Source organism: Peromyscus californicus, unplaced genomic scaffold (genome assembly GCF_007827085.1).
Source record: "Peromyscus californicus insignis strain IS unplaced genomic scaffold, ASM782708v3 Scaffold_21__1_contigs__length_65335640, whole genome shotgun sequence".
In the NCBI taxonomy this organism is placed as follows: Eukaryota; Metazoa; Chordata; class Mammalia; order Rodentia; family Cricetidae; genus Peromyscus; species Peromyscus californicus.
Genome location: NW_026294514.1, coordinates 16,041,731 through 16,069,525, shown reverse-complemented (window position 1 = coordinate 16,069,525; position 27,795 = coordinate 16,041,731). Strand labels below are relative to the sequence as shown.

Sequence of the window (27,795 nt, the reverse complement as noted above, 5' to 3'; positions counted from 1 at the left end):
AGTTCTTTCAATATTTTCACCAGACATATTTTAAGAATATTGGTCCTGAAGCCTATACAGTCGGCTGAGGCAAATTTACAGCTTTGCTTTTAAGAACAAAACTCCCTCAGGTGCCTACTTCCTAAAGGTAGAACTAGAAAGGAAATGAAGTCTTGCTTAAAGACAGCCCACCTGATTTTATGAGTTATCAATTTTCTAGCTGGCACACAGTCCACTCGCTACTGGGAGATTTTACCCTCATCTCAAGCAAGCAATGAACTGCAAAAAATGTCCAGTCTGCATTCTAGCAAACAGCTCAGATTCCTGAAGATGAGGCATGGGACACAGTCTCAATAAATGAAGTCAGGGGAGCAGCACATATGTATGATGTGGGCTCCCAGCACCATGTCTCTGCTAGTGCATGTGTTGAGAATCCGTGCCTGCATTACATTGACATTCCAGGATTACAGAATCCTGGGCTATGATGGGGAGTACCTTTCTTGTCTCTAGGGTAGCTCTGTCAGGTGGATAGTCAACAACAATGCAGAGCACTTGATTTCCTTTTAACTGCTCTGGTGACCCTGGAACCAGAGCTTATCAACTTCTCAAGAATGAGAAAGGACTAAATAGCTTCTCCCCCTCCCTCTTATTGGTAAAGTCAGTCTTCTCAATGGGAACTGACTGCAAGATGGGGTTAAAGGTTAATAGGAGATACTTCAGACTACTGTGTGCTAGAAAACGCAGTGAATAGATGTGGTTCTCTTAGTACATACACTACATTGGTGAAATATAAGAATGGACTCTTAAAAACCATAAGGATAAACTTAGCTAATGAGCAATTGAAAAACTGGATACATTGGACTTCCTCTGAGAAATCACAAACAAATATGTATGATTAGATCCAGCTCTGCCTCATCTTAGTCTTTCTCTGAGCTTTATTTTGTTAGGAAGGCAAAGAATTTGCAGGAGCTGTATGAATATTCAGGTGCATGTTTTAAAGTCAGATATTTACACATCTACTTGGGAGAAGTGCTAGAGTTAACATCAAAGATGTGTGAAGGACCTCTTGTCCAAATGGAACACAATGTTCCTCAAATAGGAGAATTCGGCCCTCACAAACTACCATTACTGCTGAGTATGAAACAGGCCCTTTAACAGATGGACAGCATACTTTTCAGCTTGCTGATAGCCTAATAAAAGACAGTAGCTTTTGAAAAATGGAGGACAGGGGGACATGTACTTCTCCAATTACATGACCCAAATGGAGTTAGCAGAATATAATTAAGAAGGGTATACAGCAGGCTGTCAAAAATGAGGAACAGACTGGGGGAACTGGAGAGTTCTAAACATCAATATCAAAATGACCTTTGGATTAGCAGGGAAAGAAAATCATTCTTTAAGTCATGGGAAAATATGCACTGCTGGAATCAGAACTGGGAGCAGCATAGTATGGGACTATGGGACTGATAAAATGAAAGCACAGCTGTGATTTCTTCTTATAAATATGATAAAGATTCCCTGGGAAGGCGGGTCACTTTGTCAGGAAGGTACCAGCCCTCTGCTAGGCTTCTTAAAGTAAAATCTCTCCTGTTGGTTACTGGGAGTTACGAACTTAAACACAGATTCCGTAGTCCACAAGGGAAGGCTCTGAGTATTTGTTTACCTTTCCCTCTCTTCTTTCATTTTATCCAGCTCTTCTTCTCCCTGGTGCCCGGGCTTCTGGGTACCTTTCTGCTCCACCTTTCCCACCTTATCATCTTTCTTCTTTCCGAATCTAGAATGGAAGGACAAAGTTCATAACTCATACTTTCTCTTTGGCAAATGTAAGATATGAATGCCATGAGCTCATTCAGCTATAATTCTTTATTCTAAACAACACAAGAACAGTAGCATGAAACAGAAGTAAAATAAGATTACAAAAGCAGGAAAATAACAGTTGCTGAATTTTTTTCTCTCTCCCCTCTTTCACATATTTTTGTATCAAGCATAGTGTTATGTGATTAAAGGTGAACAATTCTGACTATTAATCAATGAAGAATTAAAACACAGAATGATTACCATTCATATGTAACTAAAAGCTGAACAATTTTCTAATGAGACCCTCCAGAACTTCAGTCCATTGCCATTTTAAGGAAAAATAAATGAGATTATGTAATTACAGGTAACAAGGGACCTTACTGAATACTCAGTTGAATGCTTTCCTTTTATCAGGGAAGGCTCAAAAGCTCTGGGGGAAAGGGGGTGGGGTGGGGGAGGGTTCTGAACATTGACACACACTTCCTACTGGTTCTGTCCAGGCCTGGGATTAGAACTCATCTACACTGCATGCTGTTCTCTTTCTTCCAGGTCACATTTACTCTACAATACAGCCCCCAGTTCCCAAGTTGCTTTAGGTTAGTGTGATTAGCACATTGTCACATCTGTAGCTAACTGCACATAACAGCAACTGTGCTACTTTACAAAAACATCACATTTCCTCAGCATGTGTAGGAAAATGACACTGCACAGCTGAAGTGAAAGAAGGCTGTGGCTGAACTCTTACTAGGACATAGTGTGACAGTCCACATGAATGAAATGATCAAAGGAAAGTCCATCCATGGTGCACATTCTTCAGTGTAGGCAGATTCTTCTTAAATCTTTTTATCTTTAAATATTTATTCCTTTTTTATTGAATAGCAAATTTTAACTTTTTGTGTTAGCTCCAAATATATTATCTGTCTGTTGGCTTGTCCATCTGTCCATCCATCTATCCATCCATCTATCCATCCATCCATCCATCCATCCATCCATCCATCCATCCATCCATCCATCTGTCCATCCATCCATCCATTCATCCATCTGTCTGCCCATCCATCCACCTACCCACCTATTTGCCAGCTGGGAGTTCTTACAAATTAGCTGTGCTTAGCTAGTTCTCTTCCCCTTCCCTTGTGACAGAAATTAGAATCTCTTTATGTGAAGATGTGATATAAAATTTGAAGATGGTCATATATTGTCTCCAAATAGAATCACAATTTTTTTTAAAAAATTCACTGAATGAGCTCTTGTTTACGTTTCCTTTAGAATTCCTCTTTGGGTTATATTTCAGCCATGGAAGAGGTTGCTAACAAATGGCAACTCTGAGCATCGCACCCGGGAGGCTCATGGCTCAGCTAAGCCTGCCACCAGCATGGCGCAGGCCACAGAAATGCCTCCCAGGCTTGACCCTTCTTCCTACTTTTCAACTTACAGTTTCAGTTAACCAGTCTGTTCTCATAAACTCCCATAATTCACCCTTATCATCTATTACAATTTTCTTGCTATGTTGAGTCTTTCCTGGGACATTGGTCAACTGTCAGCCTTAGTTTCATTAGTTAGCTCCAAGGTCCTATGTCCATATATAAAATATTTTGTATTTTATATAATGTACTTTGATCATATTCACTCCCAACTCATCCCTCTAACACTTTCAAGTTCCCCCACCTACCTACTGCTCAGCTTCATGCTTTATTTATTTGCTTTTTTATAACTCATTGGAACTAATTTGTGCTGTTCATATACTCCTGTGTGTGTGTGGCTATCCCTTGGAGAGTGGAAAACTGTCTTCCCTAGAATCCATCAACTGTCCATAGGTTCAGGGCCTCAGTTAGGGGTGGGGGCTCACAACCTCACTTTTCCCTTCATGATTGGTGATGTTGTTCTGTATGCTGTGAATATGTGTTGCTCTGACTGGTTGATAAATAAAGTTGTTTGGCTAATGGTGAGGCAGAATAAGGTTAGGCAGGACATTCTAACTAGATAGAGATGAAGAAGAAAGAGAGAAAAGAGGAGATGCTACTAGCCGCCGCTAGGAAAAGCAAGGTGTAAAAGTACCAGTAAGTCACAAGCCACATGGAAAAGTATAGATTTGTGGAAATGGATTAATTTAAGATATAAGAGCTAGATAACAAGAAGCCTGCCATGGCCATAGTTTAAAAATAGTATAAGCCTCTCTGTGTTTATTTGGATCTGCAGGCTGCAGGACCAGCAGGTGAGAGAACTTTGTCCTGACTGCAGGCCAGGCGGGACACAGGAAAACTTCTGGCTACACCTTCATACTAGAATATTGATTGTTTTACTCCTATTGAGGTCTTATTCAGGCAACCACAACTGCTGTGAGTTCATGAGTTCAGTGGTCCTGTCATGACCAGAAGATGATGTCTCACTCCAGTCCTCTCCAACCTGTGACTGTTCCACTCTTTCTGGACCTCTTCCACAGTGTTCCTTGGGCCTTATGGAGGGGGTGTCATACAGATGTCCCAGTCTGGGCTCAGCACTCCACTGTCTCTTTTTCTCTGCACCTCATCCCTCCTCTCTTTCTACCCTGCTTCCACTTCTGAATCAATTCCTCTTCCTCACTGAAGATATGACCTGGCATCATTTATAGGAGCAGCTACAAAACCAAGAGAAAATGCAGACAAAAGTATAAGAATGTCAACTTTCAAATATAATTCAGATTTGCTGATATAGTCAAGACCTCGCTATAACCTACAGAGCGGGAGATATCTAAATAAGATTTCCATGAATAGATTCTGTAGCTTCCTAGGCTGTGCTCAGAAGAGGCTTAGGGAATCATTCTTACTCTAAATATATTCATAGGAGAACTTAGCACCTTCGCACATCACTTAGATAAAGAATTCTTCTCCCAAGATGCCATTGAATATAATAATGTTTGGATAGCAAATTTCAAACATTTGGAGAGCCAGGATAGAGAGGATGCCTTGGAAAGTTGATGGGAGCAGAGTGTTGCCAAAACTATAAGCCTGCTCCCCTCTACCCATGTCCTGTATTTTATTAAAAATTTGGAGGTTTTGGATTTTTCTGAGATAAAAGCAGCCTTGTGCTTGAAAGGTAAAAGAAACCTAGTCCCTGTTTACCTTCATGGTTCTCACCACACCCCAGGCATAGTTTTCCTTTGGTATCTAAACTATTTCACTCGAGCTGCAGTTCAAAAGTAGCTTGCTTGGCTCCCACCACAACGAAATATGTTTGACTGTTAGTTTTAACTTCTGCAAAGTATTTTCTTTTTTATCAAGAACTCCTCATTAAATCAGCCAGTTCCACAACTATTATAAATATTTCATTTGAAGTCCATTCTATTTAAGTTCTCTACCCAATAAGAAATGCAGAAATATCTACAAAAATTCTCTTGAAGGTTACAGATCACATTGTTTCACAGAATCTGGGTGGTTTGGGAACAAAACTAGGGTATAATGATCATGAAAAGGGCCCTGCCTTAAAAAAGTGAAGAAACACAAGCCCACGGAGGAGAGGTGTGTTCTATGATCACACTGATTTCTTTTTCCAGCTTTGTAGTCAGATGACTTTTTCTTCAATGGCAGAGGGAACAGCAGGGTTTGAGCGGCAAGGAGGAAAGCATCAATTTGCTATTTCCTTTTCGTAGCATCTCTCCGGGAGGTCATTTCACAGCATCCATGCTTACCCAAGACACAGAAAAGAGAGTTTGGGATGTTCATTTCCCCATTAACTATTTTCGTGAGAGAAGTCACGAGGCTGGCCATGATCACTGCTTTGCATGCTAGAGGTTCGGCACAGCCCCTGCATTCCAGGCCTCTCTATTTGTTGCCTTAGAAATGTGAGAGTTGGTGATTCTGGGCTAGGTGCCTTAAGGAAATTGCTTATAGGTTAGCCTGGCTTTATATAAAAGATACTTTGCTGAGAAATTCTGAGCACACATGTGGTTTCAATCAATAACATTTTATTTTACATGTACCTAGGTAGTCTGTTTAAAGAATCCCATGATGGATCTTTTGGTAAAGTGGAAAAATCACCTTTCAACATATTCTTTGTGCAAATTTACATTTTCATGAATAAGTTTGCTTCAAACACCTGACCCTGTTCATTTCTCTAGAGGTTACATGGAACAGCTTTGTGGGAAACTTCTGTCTCCTCCCTTTCTTCCTTTCTCCTTGCCCCCTCTCCCTTCCTCTTTTTCTTCCTTCTCCCTTTTCTCCCTCCTTCACTTATCCCTTTAAGAAGTATTTATTAGGCACCTACTGTGTGTCAGACATATTATAAACATTTGATATAAGTTCATATCAGGTTGAGATACAAAACTATCTACCAACCACATGGAGCATACGTTCTCAGGGAGAAGACAGTCCTCAAGTAAGCATAACTGGATAATCGCAAGTTGAGAAAGGTGTTAAGAAGGATGCTAAGAGAGATGATGGTAGGGCCTCCATCAACTAGAACGTACTAGGCACAGAAACGTTGTTTATCTGAGAATATACAAAGAAAATGGTGCCCAAAGGGAGTGGCACTATTAGGAGGTGTGGCCTGTTGGAGTAGGTGTGGTCTTGTTGGAGGAAGTGTATCACTGTGGAGGCGGGCTTTAAGGTCTCATATATGTTCAAGCCACGCCCAGTATCTTAGACTACTCTCTGTTGTCTGCAAGTCAAGATGTAAGAACTCTCAGCTACTTCTCCAGCATCATGTCTGCCTGAATGCTGCCTTGCTTCCTGCCATGATGGTAATGGACTAAACCTCTGAAACTGTAAGCCACCACAATTAAATATTTTCCTTTATAAGAGTTGCTGTGGTCATGGTGTCTCTTCACAGCAATAGAAACCCTAACTAAGACAGTCTATTTAGGAGGTTTAGCAAGAGAAGAGGTGGGAATCTTTGTATGGGATGGAAGGAGCACACAGAGACTGTGAGGTGGGGAAGGCATGGTATCTTTCAGTCAGTGAAAAGGGTGGCTGAAGCTGAGAGCCACTTCTATGAGATGTGGGTAGACAAGCAAGGGCTGAAGGTCGGAGAGGAGCCTGGGGTGGAGCATTGGAGCCAGAGGAGGGCATTCATTAATAACTAATAATAATTAATCATAAATGGAGGATTTAAAGGGGCTGTGGAGGGGAAACAGGAGTAGCCACATCCTTTTGAGCAGAAGTGATAGAGTGTGAGGGGTATTTTCAAAAGACCATGGTGGTTGATGAAGCAAAAAGCAGCAAGAAAACAGCAAAATAGGCAAAAGAATTAGGCTGCTTTGGGATGACTGTGGAGAGTCATAGGAGGCCCATGGCTTGGCTAGAAAAATGGCCACTGAGAGAAGACAATGATTTGGAACTTGTGAGCCAATGGAGAGAGAGTAAAATTTCAAGTTTAAACATGATTTTATTTTGTCTTTATTTATTTTTTAAAATTTATGTGTGTGTGTGTGTGTGTGTGTGCACATATTTATGTGTAGTGTGTACATGCATAGTGTGCATGCAGAGAGGAGAAGACAATGTGTGAGAGCTGATTCTCTCTTTCCACCACACAGGATCTTGGGATTAAACTCAGGTCATCAGGCTTAGTGGCAAGCACTTTACCTGGTGAGCCATATTGCTAGCCCTAAACATGACTTTGGAACACTTTTAAGAAGCCTAAGCAAACATCCCTAGTACTAAGTCTGAGGAACTATTGCATCTAAAGGTTTTACAAAGGAGACAGATGAAAGAGTTAAAAAAAAACAGACAAAGGAAGACTATCAAGAAAGTATGTTTGCAGTATCTGAGATGACTGCTTGGGACAGCGTGGTCAACAGATGGAAATGTTATTTAGCAGTCCAATGAGGTGGAGTCCAATAAGAGTTCCCAGTCTGGGCAAGGTACAGTGGAAAGTTGCAAGCACAGGCCATGTGGGCAAGATACCAGAGTGAGGCAGCAGGCTATGCCATTGAGAGCCTCTCCAGAGATCTCAAGAAGCTGAGATGGCAGGGTGGGAGCGTGAGGTGGAGGAGGATGTTGAGGAAGGAGTTTTCAATTGGATATATACTAGGGAAACTTGGCTTGCCTATAAGGAGAAATACAAAACAAAACACATACAAAACAATCAAAAGAAACAGAGGAAGAGCAAGTTGGAGATGGAAGAAAGAAGAGAATAGGTTTTTTCTTTACTGGTTTTCCTTTCTTTCTTTCTTTCTTTCTTTCTTTCTTTCTTTCTTTCTTTCTTTCTTTCTTTCTTTCTTTTCTTTTGACAAAATGTGATGTCTCACCTCATCTGTTCTTAAATACACAGTTCAGTGCCACCAAGCACCATCAATTTGTCGTGCCACTATCCCCGCCGACCTCCCTACAATTTTCCACTATTCAAAGTGAAACTCTCTACTCAAGAAGGGCAATGCTCCATTCTCTCTTCCAGTTGGTGGTAATGCATTCTGTTTCTATAAACATGACTCAATTTTAGGTATTACATAGAAGCAGGATCATATTATAATTGTACTTTTATGTCTGTCTTATTGCCGTTCACATAAGTTCCTCAAGGCTCACCGGTGTTGCAGAATGCAAGAGTATCCCATGCCTTTTAAATGCCCCATCATGCTGGCAAGACAGCTCCGCTGGTAGAGGTTCTTGCCACAAAGTTTGACAACCTGAGTTCAATCCCTGGGACTCACATGATTTGCCCTGACTTACACATATATAGGTGCCACACACTTACACACACACACACACACACACACACACACACACACACACACACACACCAATAAATTAATGTCACACAAGTACTTAAAAAAGAAATGAAGGTCAAATAATACTCGCATGCCATATTTGATTCGTCCACTCAACCGTCAGTGGCCGTTTGGGCATGCTCACATTTTCTCCATTGTGCACAATGCTTTTGTGAGCATTGGTGCTGGAGAATGGAAGTTCTTGGTAAGTGGAGACAACAGAAACAGACAGCTGCCCTGGAAAGACGAGGCCTCGAAGGGAGGAAGGAGCCTCAAAAAGTAGCAGTTGGAGAAGAAATTGATCTGCTCAGAGTTAAGAACGGGCAGGCAGAGGTGGTCGTAAACAATTTATCAGTTAATATGAAATAATATGTATGAGAGAAATGGATTTCTAGCCTAAAAAATATAAATTCTTGGTGAAGTTTAAATAATCAAGGGTAAACTTACATGAGGGAGAGGCAAACCTCAGAGACTCATAGGAAATCACCAGGACTAGATCTAACTAATGCTGCTATTTTGCCTGGGTAGGGAACCTCCAAAAACACATGTGGCAAAATAGAAATTGGTAATGCTACAACCACACACCCACTCATCCATTCATGAATGAGCACCCAGAATACATCACACCCCGGAGGGTCCAACCTTTAACACTGTGGCATGGTGCTGTCAGTGGGTTGGGTTTCCTTTGTAGCTATCCTGGTCTGTATGTGGTCCATGGGTCACAGATTGGACATGCCTTCAACTTTGCAAAGGGGGTGAACCTATCAACCAATATCAACTGTCAGGTATATAGCTACCCTTTCTTAACACAACTAATTCAACAACCCCAAGTGCCTTGTTTCCTGTAGGGTGAGAGATTTTAATGTGAATTTTTGGTAGTTATCTCTGTTTCTAGTTCTTTCTCGTGTCTTCTAGATAACGGAGATTTTCAAACTCTTCCCAGACTCTGTTCTGAGAAGAATGGATTATGTTCACAGTGGGTGTGGCCCTCGTCCTGGTATTTTCCATGTCTCCTCTCTCATTTAATTCATGTGTTAATCTGTCAAGCTCTCTCTGTACTTTTTCACCTAGATCTCATTGGGTAGTTTATGTCGTTATTGTCTTCTGCCTCCACTGAGCATACAATCCATGTTGGCACTACTAAATGATGCCTTCGGAAGGACTGGAAAAGTTAGGCAAGAACAATGTTCAGACACTCTTGTCCTAAATCAGATGAAATTATGAGTCCAAAGGAAGCCAGAAAGTATCTATTTCTCCTGCTGCAATCAGGAGATATCTATGGGCACCAATGATGCATTAGGAAAGGTTACAGAAGCTGGGTGTCCATGATATTAAAATCAGAAACTCATGGATCAATGTCAGATGTTAAAACACACAAACTTAACAGTCATTATGTTTTCACAGTCATTGGATAATGGTTCCACTACCCCATAACTAGCTGTTTTATAAACTATGCATGATATTTCCTCATCATTTTATAAATTATACAGTTTGAAAAAACTCAAGCTAAGGATGGGGGCAGAGAAGTTCACAGGCCTTTGACTACTATTTCCATGGTCTATTCTGAAATCCACCCATAAAAGGTTTCTGTTGTTTGATTTATTCCAAAATGGGCTCTACATTAGCATATGCATATGCTGATGAAAACTCCCATGTATTATAATCTCATATGGCTTTGTGCTCTCCAGCTATTGCTTCTCTTGAAAATTTATGTCACAAAGGTCTTAGCTCATTTAGATCACACAGTTCCCATTGTACTGGACAGTTAATGAATCTGATAAAAATTCAGTGAAAATTGACCAATTATTCCCCCATCCCTATTGTTTTGGCTACCTAGGAGGTACCCACTTTAATGTTAATATTATGGAAAGAATAATGAATGGATTCATTTTTTTTTGTTACAAGACAATCTTGATTAAAAAGAAAATATTGGGATTTTATTTGGGCCTTCCTTAGATACCACTGTGATGGTGTTATGGACTGGACATGGTTTGTTCCACAAAGATTCAGACACTGGAACTCAGTTCTCACTGTGTTAGTGTTGAGAGTTGATGGGAACTTTCAGAGGTAGTATGCCTAGTGCAAGGTAGGTAGGTCACTGGGATACCATCTCACAAACAGAGTAGTGTCTTCTTTTTAAGAGTCTGGGTTACTAGGTTAGGTCTCTTGAGAGTAAGATGGGTCTCATAGGATTGAATAAAGTATTTGTGAGAATAGATTGGCACAGAGGAGGATCCGTCTCTGCTCTTTCTCCTCACAATCACACACTTCTCATTTGTCCTTTCCTGCCATGATTTGACTCAGTACAAGGCTAAGTGAATGCCATTGACATGCCTTTCCATCTCCAAAACTGTAATCTAAATACACTTTATTTCTTTAGAAATTACCTAGTCTTGAGTATTTTGTGTATAGCAATGAAAATCAGTCTAAGGTATATTACTAATTCCTATGACACTTAAGGAAGGTGAAATAATCCCATAATGCTTTTCAGAACATGAAGATTATGGTTAAGATCTATACATCCAGTTTATGGCATGTAAAAATAGGTAGGGGTTGGTTTTCTAGGATGTCTACACAAGTAAAAGCTGACTGAGTTGATACTTTAATAGCTATAGAAAACAAAACAATGTTTAAATCTTTCTGGGGTTGGAGAAGGGCCTCAGTTAGTGAAGTGTTTATCATTCAAGCACAAGGACCTGAGTTTGGATCCCCAATACCTACATGGACAGCCAGGTAGGTATGGTGGAGCATGCCTGTAATCTCAGCATTAGGGAGGAAGAGACAGGAGGATTCCTGGGAGACGTACCCATGCTCACATGCATTCATGAACACTCACACACACACACACACACACACACACACACACACACACACACACAGAGAGAGAGAGAGAGAGAGAGAGAGAGAGAGAGAGAGAGAGAGAGAGAGAGAGAGAGAGAGAGAGAGAGAGAGGCATGCACACAGATCTCTCTTCTTAATCTTAAGATAGTAGGTCAGCTAGAAATTAAAACGTTAATTCTGGGGATGTTGTTTAGACATCCCTCTAGGTAAGTTTAAGTTTCTAAGAGTTGTGTTAAAACAACAAACGTTTTTAATCCCATGAATATGTTTACTTCCACCCTTAAGGCTACATCACACCCCCAACCTTAAGCATCTACTTTTTTCGGAGGAGTCATTCACTCTTGGGGTGTGGCTGCTGAATGGAGGTAGGAGGAAGGGAGAACTTCACAGCAACCTTTCTTTCCGGAGCAGGGAATCTCCAGATTCCAAATATGTTGCTGTTTATTTTTAGGCTTAAAAAACAGGGCGGTCTTTCACTATGGTAGGATTGCTGCTTAAGTGGACGAGACAGCTGCAGGGCAGAGGCTCAGGCCATGCCTCTGCTAAATCCAGCTGCTGGGAACCCTTGAGCTAATTTGCTTTCCCCAGTTTGAGGGGCTAGGAAAGGCGATGGGTTTGGAAACACCAAATGCATTAAAGAAAATCCTAAAGGGTTCGGGAAGCAAAGCAAACACATATCACAATAACCAAATTTCCTGAAAACAAATACAAGCAGAGCCCAGGAGAGGCTGGTTCCTGGGAACCAGGGAGAGCATTCGTCAGCCACAAGCTAGATCCTTTTGCTCATCATTTTTGTAACAAATGCAAAGTGGACTCTGAGGTTATTAACTTAGCACTTAGAGGTTAAATAAAAGGAAAAAGAGATTTATAATGAGGAGGCCAGAAATTAGAATTAAATGAAAATAAGCATCAATGAGTGAGCAAGATAAAGACACTAATAAGGTCTGATTTTCAGATCCACAGAGGGACTGAAAGTGTACTAGCTGTCACTGCCACCCTGGGTGGAAGTTGTTCTCTCTCTGTACTTTCCAGAAGAAAACACTCTTCAGGAGCACAGCGAACTTTGATTAATTGCTCTCGTACACTCTCACTGGTTTCAAGACATGGTAGGCAGGAGCCTTGGTGACTCAGACTGAACACTTAGGATTTCTGGGAAATACATTTAACATTAAAGAAATGCATTAAAGAAATAGATCTTTTTTGCATTTTAATGTCCTCTTAATAGTTACAAAGGCTTTTCTTTTTATTAAATGTTTACTTATTTGAAAGTGGTGGCGTGTATGTGTGCTTCTTCCTTCTCATCATTTTTAACTGGATCTCTGGGCTTCTCTGAAGACTGGTTGAGGAAGTAGACACAACATGTCATGTGGCAGGAAGTCAGATGTCAATCAACAGTAAATATTCTCTTCTCCTGTGTGCAGCTACGCTCTTTCTTTCTCCTTCCTTCCATTTTCTCTACTTCCTTTGGCCAACCCAAAACTCAGGAAAGAAAGCCTGTTTTGAGAGCAAATTCTACCTGATTCGTAACCTCTCTCTGTCAGCTGCCAGCGGTTCCCACCCTTCCCAGGCCCAGCCTGTTCAAGCACAGTGCACTCTGACCAGAGGTTCATCCTGCAGACGGAAAGGACAATGAAGTTGCCAGGCACAGGCCTGTGGGGTCAGCTCAGTTCAGCCAACTGCCTGGGAAGCAAAAGCCTAACTCTTGTTAAAGAACCGAAATTCCGGGAGGGAGGACTATGTAGAAGCTGGGGGTTTCCTTTATCCACAAGCATTATATCAAATGTAAAAACAACCAAAAGACCAATAGCAGGATAACATGCATATAATTTGCCCATGGTCCCTTGTCAGAAAGAAAAGATGACAGTCTCTAACTTAGGAGTAAAGAGCAAATGGACAATTTGAAAAAGGCGACTCATATGAGTGTGTTCACTGACAATGACCGTGAAAAGAACCATTTTAAAGGGAATTCTGAATGCTATCACTCCCTCTTCAGAAGCTAAGAGAAGCAGGGTAGATTTTCTTTGGCATTCATATGCACTAAGCAAGAATAATGATGGAGCTCCAGATCCAGTCTAATGGGAGCAAAACTTGTCTTTATAACTCTGATTAAACAAAAAAAATTATCACTTTGATGCTCAAATTAGCATCTTTTCTCTAGCATATGGAATTAATTAGTTGAGTGACAAAGAATTAGTCCATGTAGGATGAAAGCTGAAATCATATTTATCTGAAGTTTAAAATTAAGGACACAGAGTGTTAACTCTAGCTTGCTCATCTAACGTTCTGTATATTCTAAACCTGCATGTGGCATACAGGGATTTTCATATTCCTCTTCCTTTTAGTATATAAAACTTTCCTTGAAAAGACAATGAGAATATTTCAGATTTCCCTCCCCATCCTGGAGGTGGGAAACTTTTCCATTGTGCCGTAAAAAAACTCCTAAAATTATGTGGGTTTTTTTGTCTCACATTTATTGTATAAATACAAAAGGAGCTAAGTAATTAATGCATGGTAGAGCTGGTGAGAGCCCCAGACAATAGCAAAGAGCGATTATACTGGTTTCTAATAAGAGATACTAAGTTTGAAACTTTTCTTAAAAGGTGGAAGCTCTCCTTAACATTGGTTTAAAATATTTTTTTTCCTGAGAAGAAAAGGCGATTTTGAATATGGTAGAATTATTTGGGCCATTTTCTGAGAGATTGCCGTTCACTAGAACTCCTAATTAGTACTTTGATGGGGGCCATGGCACTTTGCTGACCAAAACAAGCTTGTGTGGGTATATTTATCTTTAATCGAGACTGGATGGAGAGTGGATTCAGGGAGGAAGTGTGTGGAGATGAGAAAGGTTCTTGCTGATCTGAACCACCATATACAAAGTAGGGACTATTTCAACCATCATTCACACATAAGCTATTCCAGGAACAGGGCTGGTTTTTCATATGTTTCTGTTAGTTTCATTCAACAAGCTCTCAAGGAGAACTTTTTTTTGCCAGGTCCTCCAGGAGGTGCAGGGAATATAAACAAAGTAGTTAAATATAGTTTTTACTCTCATCCTTAGTAATGCATGCATAGTGAAAGGTAGGGTTAGGCTATCAGGGAAGATCATAGCTATGTCCTTTCTTTACATTCTTTATTTAAAAAACAAGGGTCAAAGGTCTCCTCCTAACACAACCCATCATAAAGCTTCCAGTGCCAAGGATATCCACAGAATCCACAATTCACTGCCCAACTTAATTGAGGCATAACAGCAAGCTAGTCACAGCAACCACGTCTTCAGCCGCAGCAAGACCGAAGGAGTGAAGTCGCTGCTTCCTTCACAGAAGCGATGACTACCTGGCTCTCTTGGTGCAATGGCAGCAACCCAGTCACCGAAAGCTTGAGCTCATGGTGACCAGTGCTTCCATGTTCATCAAATGCCCCCTTTTCGGAAACAGTAGGTCAAATTGTAGCCTGAATTTAAGACCAAAGCCGCCATTAAAGAGGATTAATGTAAAAGACACATCTATAGAAATAACTCACAACCCTGTCTCACACATATACCTTTGGTTTCTGATTTTGGCGATTATTGTCTCCTTAAACTTAGGTTTCAAATAAACATGTATGGCATGAGGTAGGTACCATGCTCTCTAGTTTGTCTAGCATTTCTGTCTTTAGATTTCACACTGTCCTTATCAAAATACCAAATCAAACCACCCCTGTCTGTCCTCTTTTACAGAAAAGGGATTTCTGGTAGAAAGGAGTAATTTTTAAAAAGCCCTAACAGTTCATAAAGCAAGGGATTATGATTTTAAGTTAATTAATATCCATTCTTATATTTTATAAGTACTTTACCATTAAGTCAAAAAATGTAATTGATTTTTGATGGTGACTTAACTAAGAGAAAAAAAACTATTTATATTTGGAATTTCTGAATGAAATTCTCCATGTTATTTTGACTTTTCTGGGTTCAAAGTGACATAAGTCTCAGGAAGCAGGTCAGACCTGTTGCCTGCAGGATTCTCCATTCATTTTTAAAGTTTAATTTTATGTGTGTAAGTGTTTCACCTGCATGTATGTCTGTGTACCACATGCAAACCATCCCATGGAGGTCAGAAGACAGTGTCAGAGCCCCCTGGAACTAGAGTTACAGATGGTTGTGAAACACCATGCGGGTGCTTGGAATTGAACTCAGGACCTCTGGAAGAACGCCAGTGCCCTTAACTACTGAGCCATCTCTCTAGCTCCTCTCCATTGAAAAAAACCTCCATTTCCATAATTTCCATAGTTACTCTGTGAGCTTAGAGATTTGGTATCTATGAGTAAGATATGAAGAGTGACTGAATATTCCAAACAGAGTTACTTTCCATTCATTAATATGCACAATAAGAATTGTGGGCATTCTCCAGATCCCAGGCTAAAGGAGTGTGGCCCAGAATGACAACAATTAAAGGCCCATCAAGAGATCAATAATGTTTCCCTTTGTCCAGAGGGCCCAGGACAACAATTTCCCGTAGGAATAGATTTCCTAAGGGATTCTAATTTCATAAGAATGGATATAATTCTGCTCCCTACCCGTATATCATCACTAAAGAATCTATACCAAGGACTAGGCAACAATGACCACTCATTTCTGACTAAGTTCTGCAATCACCGGTACTTCACGGAGAATCGCAAATAATGCACAATCACAAAAGCCTGCTTTCGCCTGGAAATGCTTTAGTGGCTTAGCACGGTGATGATTTACAATTCGGCCAACGGAATCCGAGATTGATTTATAGTCTGTCCCAAGCATCAGGCTTCTATTTGCTTGTCCACTAGACTGTGAAACTGCTATTCTGCTTTGTAAGTGTGTTTTCTTGTCCCTCCCCTTCCTGTAGAGATGGCTAATTTTTCCTTTCTTCAATACCACAGATGAATAATTCCTGCAGATGCCTGATGTTGTTCGACAATACAAAATGGCTGCCTGTGTGCTCAGGAAATGACAAAAGAAAGCTGTGGTCGAGATGGCACACATTTGTAATGAAATGCCCAGTCCAATAAACCATGTAATTAAGTAAACCAGAGGTGCGAGCCTAGAGTGAAACATCCCTAATGGGTTACAGCATATCTTTTTAAAATGTGAGTTACTTTTCACCACTTAAATCCTTTACCTCTGGGGTTATTTTTAAAATATCAGATCTATTTGTAAGCTTATCATATAAAGGGATGATAGTAAGAAGTACACCTTTTTGCCCACCTATGTGTTTATGCACATGGTTGAGTATTTTATACTCTGTTAGCCTATGTTTCTGAATGGCTCTTCACGGCTGGTGCAGAACACACTGGCAGGGTCACTCAGAGGAGGGCTTGAATGACAACTGTCAAGCAGAGCATCTGCAACCTGTATTATTTGACTTTGGATTTAATGCTTCTGGTTTCCCCTGTTTGTAGACTTTCTAAACTTCACTACCTAATATCGAAGCGACTTCCAATAGCTAATCTTTTTCACAAACATTAGTCATATTTGATTCTGTAGGAGCCCACGGTATTTGTGCTTTTCATTTTGGAAGGTTATTTGGAAAGCCAAGCCAATATTTTTTTTTCAAGTGTGACTAAGCTGGTGTCATTCATTTTACACCGATCCTACCTCTGTCTAGGACCTGTCCTACTGAGCTCTGGATGCTTACTAACCCAGTCAATCCAGTGATGGAAGAGTCATTTTGGGTAAAAGAACAATAAATCCAACCATTATCTCAGTTCTGTAAAAGTAAGATTTGAGTGTATTAGGGAAAAAGGAACAGAGAAAGAACCAGCAAAATGTACAGCATGGCAGTGGAATTCTGAGCAAATGTGTTTCATCTAAATTTATCAGGTTAACAAGAGGAGAGGTAGCTCCAAATGGCCCACAGTCATGAAGCCCAAATCAGGAGATACATGAGCAATAACTCCAAAAGGAATCACCAATCTATCTAAAACAATGACTATTTTATAAGAAGGCAAAAAGTTTAAGGTATTTCATAAGCAATTCAAAATATAAAATGCCATTGAGAACTCAGCATGCAACATATAAAAGTATGGCTATCATGCACATATGTATTGGATCTATATTGGGTTTCTGTATAAAATATACCTATTATATTGATTTTATGTAGGCACCAATATATATAAAAATCATTTTAAATTGATTTATTTGTTTGATTTTATGAATGTGAGTGTTTTGCCTGCATGTATGTCTGGGCACCATGTGCATCACTGGTACCTATTGAGTCCAGAAGAGGGTGTCAGATCTGCTGGAACTGGAGTTACAGACTGTTATGAGCCATCGTGTGTCTTCCAAGAACCAAACTGAGGTCCTCTGCAAGAGCAGCCAGGACTCTTAACTGCTGAGCTATTTCTCCAATCCCCTCAAAAATAAATTTTTTAACAGATGCTTTTGAAATCATGTTTATTTAATTACCTGCCTCCGTGACAATATTCCACTGGAAATTTTAGGAATAAGAGATTTGTGTGCAAAAATGTTTCCAGTGTTTCAAAATTTTGTGGAGTTAAAAAAAAAAAAATCTCCCATGGCTGCAGGGATCTTTGATAGTATGTTTAGCTAATTCCTCCGAAAGCTCAAAGAGTCAAGAGACCCATCTTGGGGCACACTGATATTTGGGACCAAACAAAGACATGAATTCCCTGATTCAGCCCAACAACCCCTTTCTCAGCTTTGTTTCACAACTGTTTGTACATATGCCATCAATTATTAAACTGAAATTCTGAAACCTTGAAAAGGAACACTTTTCTACCAAAAAAAAAAGTATCTTTTTTTAAAGCTCCAACTGCACAGAAATAGACACAGTGATAATGACAAAGTCCAATTTAGTGCCTACTGGGCCAACTCTAGCACGGTAACTAATAGGAGAGTCTGATAACTTTCCATTATCTTAAACTCTCATTTTACTGACATCTCACCCGTGTCTGCAGGCAGACCCTTATTATATGCCATCTGATCAGATCAGGTCGCCAAGAAACAATCCCTCGATTATTTAGCTCAACTGGGTAGAACACTGTGGTAATGGGGTCAAGGTCATGGGTTGACTCCCTTGTGTGGACCAGTTAACTTGGACTGACTCCATAACCGCAGCCTCTATTCCCAGACCCAGACAGTTTTACAAATGCATGCCAGTGGTCAAAAGGGCACTTGCCAAGAATATGTGGGCAAAGCAGCATAAATCCATCATTTGCCCCAGAAAAACACCTCAATGCCAGCTTTGTTGAACACATGTGGGCTAGTAGTAACATTTTCACAGGTGAAAGACAAGAAAGGCAGGACATTATTCCAAATTTCACGTTAAGGAGAACTGAAAAATCTAGAGTTTTCGAAGGACTTTTTAGAAAATGTGTAAGTGTGGTAGAAATTCAAGCAAGTTTTTGAGATTAACATGAGCCAGTTATTTCCACCAGCCTCAAAAATGTGGGAAATTGATCTACTTTTATAGAATGGTTTAATTTTTAAATTTTGTTCAGATTTTCTTTGAAAATAATAGTCTGTGGCCCAAATGTAAATGATGTGTGACCCAAATTCAGTCTGTAGGATCCTAGTTTGCAAACATTGTATATCTAAGTATCAATGTATTAACACATGTGCATAGTAATTAACTTTGTTATCTTAAGCACAATTTTCTCAGAATTCATAGACAACTATTTACTTGCTTACACCATAGCTGGGAAACAGGGATATCAGAATCACTGTCCACTGAAGAAGGACATACAGCTTCCATGGTATCCATGATTCGATAAAGTAGAGAGTCATGTGGCCTGTAATTGTTGGGAACTTCTTAGATGAGGCAGAATCAGACCACCATTCCAAAGCTCAGCTCAAGTATATATTTTTAAGAATCCAAACACACAGATTTCCAATGATGTCTTTTTTTTCAGAAAGCCCTCCATCGAAATAAAACGTCAGCCGATCTAATAGTAAATTCAGTATAAATACAGTTTTGTAATTTAGACCTAAAACCTTGAAATAAAACATTTTTTGTCCCAATTTCATACTGCATAATGAGTTTTTAAAACCAGCCAAATTCATGTTCCACTAGATAACCAAAAGAGAGGGCAACAGATTCGTTTTTCAAGAGTCTCTAGAGACATAGGACGGGAAGACTCATAATCAGTCTGAAAACTACTAGAAAGCATGTTGCACATATGCATCAGCATATAGGTGATTTATCAGATGATTATCTGATATATGACAAAGCTTTATGGATTCCTGCAGGGTAATTAAATTATTTACCTCATAAGCAACACAAGGGAATCAGATTTTGTTGTTGCTGTTGAGTCAATAGACTAAAAAGTCCTATCAGTAGCCTAGAAATGTGTAGGTCATTCCAGAAATACTTATATTTATAAATACCAAGTATTTATTATATAAAAGGTTCTGCAATAAGAGCTGGAAGAAAAAATGAGGTACAATACGTTCTCTTTAAAACAACTTTAGTGTAGTGAAGCCTTCTGGAATCTGACAGAAGAGCCATAAGAGTGTAAGAAACGGGGGAGGGGGGCTCCCAAGTTATAATGTTGGTATTCCAGTGGTCCCGGCTGCTTTTGCTGATTCTAGGTCTTAATTCTGTTAGTTTTGTGCTTTTGAAGTTGTACTGAAGTTCTTGTTTACTCTCCCAGGAAGCATGGTTACATTAGTGCTTTCTGGTATAGTGGTTCTCAACCTTCTTAATGCTGCGACCCCAACCATAAAATTATTTTTTGTCACTACTTCATAATTGTAATTGTGCTACTGTTATGAATCATAATGTAAATATCTGTGTTTTCTGATGGTCTTAGGTGACCCTTGTGAAAGGGTCTTTCAACACCCCCTCTCAAAGGGGTGGAGATCCACAGGTTGAGAACCATTCTTCTAATAAGTACCAGAAACTATCCATAGTGCCTATCTATGGATGGAAGCTACCAATACCTGCTTTAATACAATTAAGAGTCTCCCACTGCCACAAATTAATCTCAGGTTTGTAGTGAAGCACTCCTAGACAGAAGGGAACAGAGCTGGAGGCTAATATTTCTCAGTGGGGACATATTAGATATATTTTAGGCAGACATTCAGGACTAAGTAAGCTTGTCATTGAGGTGAGAAATTTGCTGTGCTAAAGAATAATGAAAAATACTTTAAAATCATAATCGGAGTCTCAAGAAGGAATCCAACACACACCAATCCAGTGCCAAGGTCATATATAAAGACTCATAATCCCCACTCGATCTTTTTACTAGTTTGCAATCAATTCTCATTGAGTCAGAGTTTTTCATCTACTATGTAGATTACCCATAACCACTGCTTCCTCCTTTTCTGTGTCTTTCCACTTTTATAGTCACCCGAGGACTCATTAGTGCTGCTACCAGAGGATGAGTAAAGGAAGGGAAGGGATATAAAACTTAAAAGGAGTCAATTTTGTTACCTTTAAGTACTTGGGGGAAGAAGAAGTCGCTATCATAAAGCCTGTGGATTATGCAAAGACTTCAATTATTCATAGTCTCTCTGTCAATCTTACCACAGATAATTAAGAGATGACTGTAATCTTCCTTGGAATGCTAAAAGGACTGATGGTTGTAGCAGATACCCATAGTAAATAAGATGAAGTGAGGCATACGCTGTGCTGAAGGAGTCACAAATTCAGAGTCCCAACAAGCAATCAAACAAGCATCAATCTAGTGGACAGTTTCATCAAAATAAACAGAGGCATGGGCAAGAATCACAGAGCATGTGGTATGGGATGACAAAATGTCCATGCAGAGGAATGATACACAGCAACACAGAATGCTGCTCACACAACAACCATCCAGTGAATGTGGCTTATGGAAGCCAGACCCCTTGACCATCCATTCAGGACACACTGGAAGAGACGAAAGGGTAGAAATGCTTGCCAGATGCAAGGAAGGTTGAAGAACATTTGGGGTCGTGGAAATGTGTTGTAGTGTGACTCTGGATACTTGACTGTCTGCACTTGTCAAAATCCCTGGGGGGGCTGTATACAACAAAGAGTATGCTATGTATTAAAAATAATCAGGGGGCTGGAGAGATGGCTCAGGGGTTAAGAGCACTGACTGCTCTTCCAAAGGTACTGAGTTCAATTCCCAGCAACCACATGGTGGCTCACAACCATCTGTAATGACATCTGGTGCCCTCATCTGGCCTGCAGGGATACATGCAGGCAGAACACTGTATATGTAATAAATAAATCTTTAAAAAAAAAATAATCAACAAGGCGTGTTTGTTTGGGAAGCAAATAGGAATACAACTATAATTAAATATCTTACAAATAACTATCGGCTACACTGAAAAGCTATGGGAAAGAAAGATTAACTAAAACACTGGAAAACAGTGCTCTAACTGGACAACAAGAATTATACATAAATACTGTTCCCTGGTTAGTACAAGAGTATGGGCTGGCAATTGTGAAAAACTTTAGGAATATGTTGACACTGAACAAATCAGGAAATATAATTATATATAGAAGATATATTTAATTAATTATATATAAGGTAATAGAATTATTTTCTATAATATTTTACATTATGTATGAGTATATATTATACACATTACATTATATATGATGTATATCATAGCCTTCCTATTGCCTGAGGAAGAAGGTCAAATAAGAGAAGAGGAAAGCCAGAATGAATATTATGGTATTTGATTAGAATCAGTAGTTTCAGCAGAGATGAATGGCAGAGTCAGAAGTAAATATATGGGTGTGCATGCACAAGTTAGTATATAGCAATATCTATATCATCTTTGGCTCCAAGTTCTATCTGCAGAGGTGATCTATAGCCAACAGTACCCTGGCAGTGCAATCCTAGAACCAAGATCTTTGTTTTTGTAATTAAAAGAAAAAAATCAATTAAGTCATCTTTGAAAAAAAAATGATGATTCCTGGGCTGTACTTGGGAAAAGGAAAATTAATCTGCAGCATCATGCAACCAAAAGAAAAAGGTTCTCAGCAAAAGTGGAAGAGGTTGGAGGGGACCAGCAGTTGTTCTGAAGGAGGCTCGGCTGTCAAAGCTGGGATAATTTGAGCAACAATAAATAATGGTAAGACTGGGTTATGATTGGGGATGAACATCACCAGTCTATCTTGATACAAATCACCAGGTAAACAATTGAGTGGGGGAGAAAACAAAGGCTCTACACTAGAGAATAATGGCCACGGTGGAACAGACAAGGAGTGAGTGAAGTGGGGAGTCACACTGGGGTACCCCAGTCACAAATCTGCTGACCAGAACCACGGCTGGATGCTAAGACAGATGGGTGAAAGTGTGAGGAAAAAAATCCCTGAACATGCAGACCTCAAGTCTCCCCAAAGGTAATTACTGATCCTAAGGAGAAAAATGGTACCGCCACAGTAAAGGAATTTGTCGGGCACCCTTTAGTGAAATAATTAAGGTCAACACAACCAGTTACAATACATGTCAACATCAGTGTGTCTCCAGACCCTGAGAAACGTCCATTGCCTCTGCAGGATTCTGCCTCCAAAATAGATCAGCTCATTCTAATTATGATTAATCATTAGATAAACCCAAATTGAAATATGTTCTACAGAATAAAGAGCCACTACTCTTCAAAATGTCAAGGTCATGAAAGATCAGAAAATCCCAGGAAGCTAGCACAGGGCGGCAAGAGCAAGGCAACGGATTAGAGACGCTGGTGAAGTCTGAGTACAGTCCGTAGACTCACCGGTAGAGTTGAAGCATCTTTTGTTAGTTTCTTAGTTTGGGTCCTTGCTCCACAGTGATCATACGTTTATGAGAAGGGGAGAAAAGAGAGATGGGAAATAGGATATTAAAAACTAACGTCAAGGCCGGGCAGTGGTGGCGCACGCCTTTAATCCCAACACTCGGGAGGCAGAGGCAGGCGGATCTCTGTGAGTTCGAGGCCAGCCTGGGCTACAGAGTGAGTTCCAGGAAAGGTGCTAAAGCTACACAGAGGAGCCCTGTCTCGAAAAATCAAAACAAAACAAAACAAAACAAAAAAACCAATGTCAGGTGTAAAAGTAAATTAAAATTAAAACAAACAAAGGAGAAGGTGGCGGAAAATTAGAGACGGCTGAAGGAAATGCGTAGTCGTTTTAATTCTGCTTCATATGTCCATAATTGCCTACCTCTCGCTTATCCTCCCTTCTGACTCATTTACTACAGACCTCCCCCAAAGAGGAACGAAAGTGCTGTCTGTCTGTCCATTTGAGAGGCTATCAGAAATAGGTCTTTTTTAGCCGACTCGCCTCGCCATATCCACGCCTCTCCCTTGACCCCTTTTAGACGAATGTAAAGGAACAGGAAGTGCCACCCAAGCCAAAGCAATGAAGACAGGAACCTGACACTGATGGTAGGTAGGTGGTGGGATGGACACAAGAGTACGGAGAACTGGTGAAGGGGAGAAGCAGAAAAGGCTAAAATGAGAGAACGCAGAACCATTACACAGTGTCTTTTCCTCTTCAGACACTGTGACACTTGGTACTCGGAACACAGCCCTTCAAGGAAATTTCTACTTCAGGCCATCTGTAATTAGTAGATCTGTTTTGCATAACTAGATTTTGACTAGTAAGGATTGAAGAAAGGCAAAGCTTAACAGAAGTTGTCATTTTGAAAATTTAATCTCGAGTTTTCTGTATGTAATATGCCACAGGCAAATGCACGTCCGTACATAATTTTTAAATAAGAGGATTGAAGTAGATTGGCATTTTCACTCTAATATCGGCTAAGTTATATCATCATAGGGTTCTAGGATGTTGCCATTTTTATATGTTAATTATTGGGATCATTTGGTGTAAGAATCAAGCCAATGTTGTTAAGGGATGTAGGATAATATTGAAGTCACTTATTAAGTTAATTACAAAATAGCAATATAAAACAATCGCTGTTATCTTCTCTTTGCCATATGCCTGTTAAAATCAAACTCCATTTACTTAAAAAAAAAAATCCAAGAATAACATTAGGCTTCTCCCTCACCATGGAGCGTTGGTTCTTTCTGAATTCAGTCCCTCAGACTCAGTGTGCAAGCATAGATCTCACTTAATGCTTTTCAAATGCTCAGGTTCACTGAGGCCAAGCCCATGACGCCGAGGGAGGGGGAACCTGTGTGCCTGTCAATACAGTGCCTATAAATCATAGCCATGTGTTTGACTGCGTCTAAAATTTTTGGAGGTGGCAGGGATTTGAAGCCGAAACCAGAGGTTGGCTGGTGGATTTGTAGTGAACTTGCTGAATTATGGAGCCTTGGAGAACAACCATAGCTCATATGCTTTAAATTCATTACAATTTTTCAATCAGAGTCTATGAGAATCAGCAGTTGGACCTTTCACATTCCTTTCCTTAGGGTACCTCTCCCCCGCGACTTTTTTTTCCTCTCAGAAGTATTTTTGTAGCATCTGTTTCAGTACCTTGAGGCTTCCCATGGCCATGCAGCTCTGGAGCCCAGCGTATGAAACAACAAATGAAAGCTTCCTCCTCTCCTCTTCTACCCTCTCTTTCCTTTAGGATGCTAATTGACTCCGGGTAACCAGGGATCCAGTCAGTTTTGAATTGGGATGCTAGGTCCAGCAGCTTACACTGGCGGAGGGATATACTGGGCGGAGGGGTACCACGAGTTTCAGGGACTCAAACTTCCTGCTTTGGGGCATTCCGAGACCTGCTGTAACCCTGAGTAGTGCCCATGGCCCTTCCTCCCGGAATCCTGGGGGATTTAGACGTCTGCCGCAGGTGTGAACAGTTTTCAGGTGGGAGGAGTAGGGAGGTGATTCAGTAAGGACACATTTTAACTCCAAAATTACATGACAACATTGTGGTGGCTGAACTTAATACCAAAACTGAATAAAGGAACCCAAAATTCTTAATGGCGTTTGTGAACATGCAGGAAGCCCCACTGGGCAGCTGGAGTTGTCAGGAGGTAATGATTCTCTCTAGCTCCCTGGGATTCTCCAGTCAGAGGCTCAGAGGTTCTCATTCCCCTGCACAAAGGCCTGGGGATCCCTTCCAATTCTCTGTTTCTCCTGCCCACTGCTAGACCTCACTTCTGGAGTCTTCTTCCTCTGACCCAAATCCTAACCATGGCAATTATACCCCATGGTAATATTGTAAGGCTCTTACGATCATAAAAACGCTCATTAGAAAATATCTAGCCCATCGGTGGTCGCTGCACGCCTTTAATCCCAGCACTGGGGATGCCGAGGCAGGAGGATCTCTGTGAGTTCAAGGCCAGCCTGGTCAACAAAGTGAGTTCCAGGACAGCCAGGGCTATCCAAAGAAACCCTGTCTTGAAAAACAAAACAAACAAACAAACAAAAGACCCTAGGGCCCATCCGAACTTTAAATCAGAATTTCCAAAGTCAGAGTGCTGAATGGGAATCTGTGTGTCCCAAGCATGCTCAGGGGAAGCGTTCACCCAGGTCATTATGGACACATTGTGTACTGAACTGACCACTCTGTTCTCCGTAAGTTCTAAAATGGTTCCTCTCCTCTTAGCAAAACCACCTTTTAAACTACATTGCAGCTAAAGCTTGCTTTTTCTGTGGCCTCATGAGAGAGAGCTGTGTTTTCTTCCTGTTACCCAGGACTTTCATAGACTGAGACATCAGTTAGTGATCCATCAACATCAGTGGTCGCCACCATACTTGGTGGACTGGGTAGTACTTGGGCCTGAAGGTTTTTCCAGCATTTTCCTGCCTTTAGTTTCCTATTTAAATAGGTTGCTTCTCAATATGATTAGAAAACAAGGTAAGAGAAAGCAAAGCCCCCCAGGCCCTCCGCATGCTGGTGGAAGCTTTGCACTGTCTTTGGCTCCTGCGGTCCAGTGGGGTTCACTCCCAGGCCCTCCTCTACTTCTCCTCTCCTAAATCCTGCCTCTGCTTTAGTTTCTGCTGCCTTGGAACTGCTCAGGGTGATTTTCTTACAACTCCATGCTTTCATGTACATTCCCCTGATTTCATTTCCAAACCCCCAGTTTTAGGCCATTTTCAAACTGTATGCCCATAGCCCCTTTCTCCACTGGGCACCAGCACCTCATGTCAGCTGTGACTGCTCCCACTGGTTTGCCTGGGTCCCCCCGCCCCCTGCTCAGACCTCATCGCTGCCCAGATAGTTCCCATCCTTCCTTGGGTGCAACCCTCCCCAGGCTTGGAAGGATGTCAATACTTGCCTCTTGTGTTTGTTTAGCTCCTATGTTCTCTTCTACCCATTACTTAGTGGGGTGAGGCTGTGCGCGGGCTGTGGCCTCGGCCCGCTTTGATCTGCAGCTGTCTCCGATTATCTGCTGGCCTTCTACACCACTCACTCCTCCAAACGTGGTTTCTCATCTCGAAGTGGAGGTAATTATAGAACATGTATCAAAGGGCTATGGAAAGTTAAATGAGATAATAGATGGTAATGTTCTTGGGAAAGTGCCCAACCCACAGAGAGTATTCCAGGAGCGGTTATTCCAAATGCCTGGTTTCATTCTGTGACCTTTCCTAACTCTCCTCTTACTGAGGTCACTGGTGACTGCTGTCCTCCATTTTCCAGCTGACTCCCTGCGAAGCTGACACTTAGCAAAGCATAGAATCAATATCCTAAACTGCAAACTTGAGAGTCCCCACTGATGCCAGGGACTTCTGGCCCCATTCTGTTCTCTCCTCCTTCACTCCTAATTTGTTTCTGCGTCACTCTGAGTAGTTGTAAGCTGCCTGCTCATGCGCCTTTCATCTTGCTGACATGCTCCTCTGGCTTCTTACTGCTTCTGGAGAGAAGTGGCTGGCCCTGACTCTGGCCTCCTCCCCATGGCCCCCAACACAGTTCTTCAGTCACACTTCCTGATACACTCCTAATAAGTGAGTGAATGAACTGGCTGTGTCTCCAGGGTACTTGAAGTCAGAACCTTATCTATGCTCTTCATGTGTTGTTTCACACACTTTGCCCAGTGTGTGTTATAGAAATTTTTAAAATACATTTGTGTAAAAAGTTCTGTGTGGGGAAGACAATATTCTAGGGTAATAGTCACCAGTGATGATGCTTTTCAGCATGGAAAGCCAACTTGGAGCATTCTGTGCGGCTGTGTGAAAGTATCTCTAACTACATTATGGCGTTACCTATGTCAGCATTTACTACTTATCCTTAGTGTAACAGGTCATTAAAATTTTGTGTAACATTGAATTTATCATATAGATAAAATTATCTGTTTATTAAAAACCTGTTAATCATCTATGCCCCATCACTTTAGCTCATACATAATGATCTGCAGAGCCTTTGAAAAACTAGAAAACATTCTTCTCTGAAAACTTTCTGCTAATGGTCTTCTTTTTGTTACAACCTGAATCTGTCTTTCTATACAAGCTGTCATCCTGGAAGTAATTAATAACATTCTGTCACCCCCCTTGGAGTATTATGCAGCCCTTAAAAATAATGACTGTAACAATGTTAAAAATTGGCCATGTTATCATCATATTCCATTGAATCAGAAAGTAGGATTTATGTGAAACTAGCAATGCTGAAGGGACTATAATTAAATTGAAGTTGTCTTATAGTTATGG

The 27,795-nt window shown here is 40.7% G+C and overlaps 1 protein-coding gene across 1 annotated transcript in view; it reads right to left on the bottom strand.

Annotated features, from left to right (window-relative positions):
• The window catches only part of Pard3b (par-3 family cell polarity regulator beta), a 986,690-nt gene that overhangs the window by 202,156 nt on the left and 756,739 nt on the right, over nt 1-27,795 (bottom strand). The window contains exon 19 of the mRNA XM_052749631.1: nt 1,643-1,753. Coding sequence (XP_052605591.1) covers nt 1,643-1,753 — 111 coding nt within the window. The remainder of the gene's footprint in view (nt 1-1,642; nt 1,754-27,795) is intronic.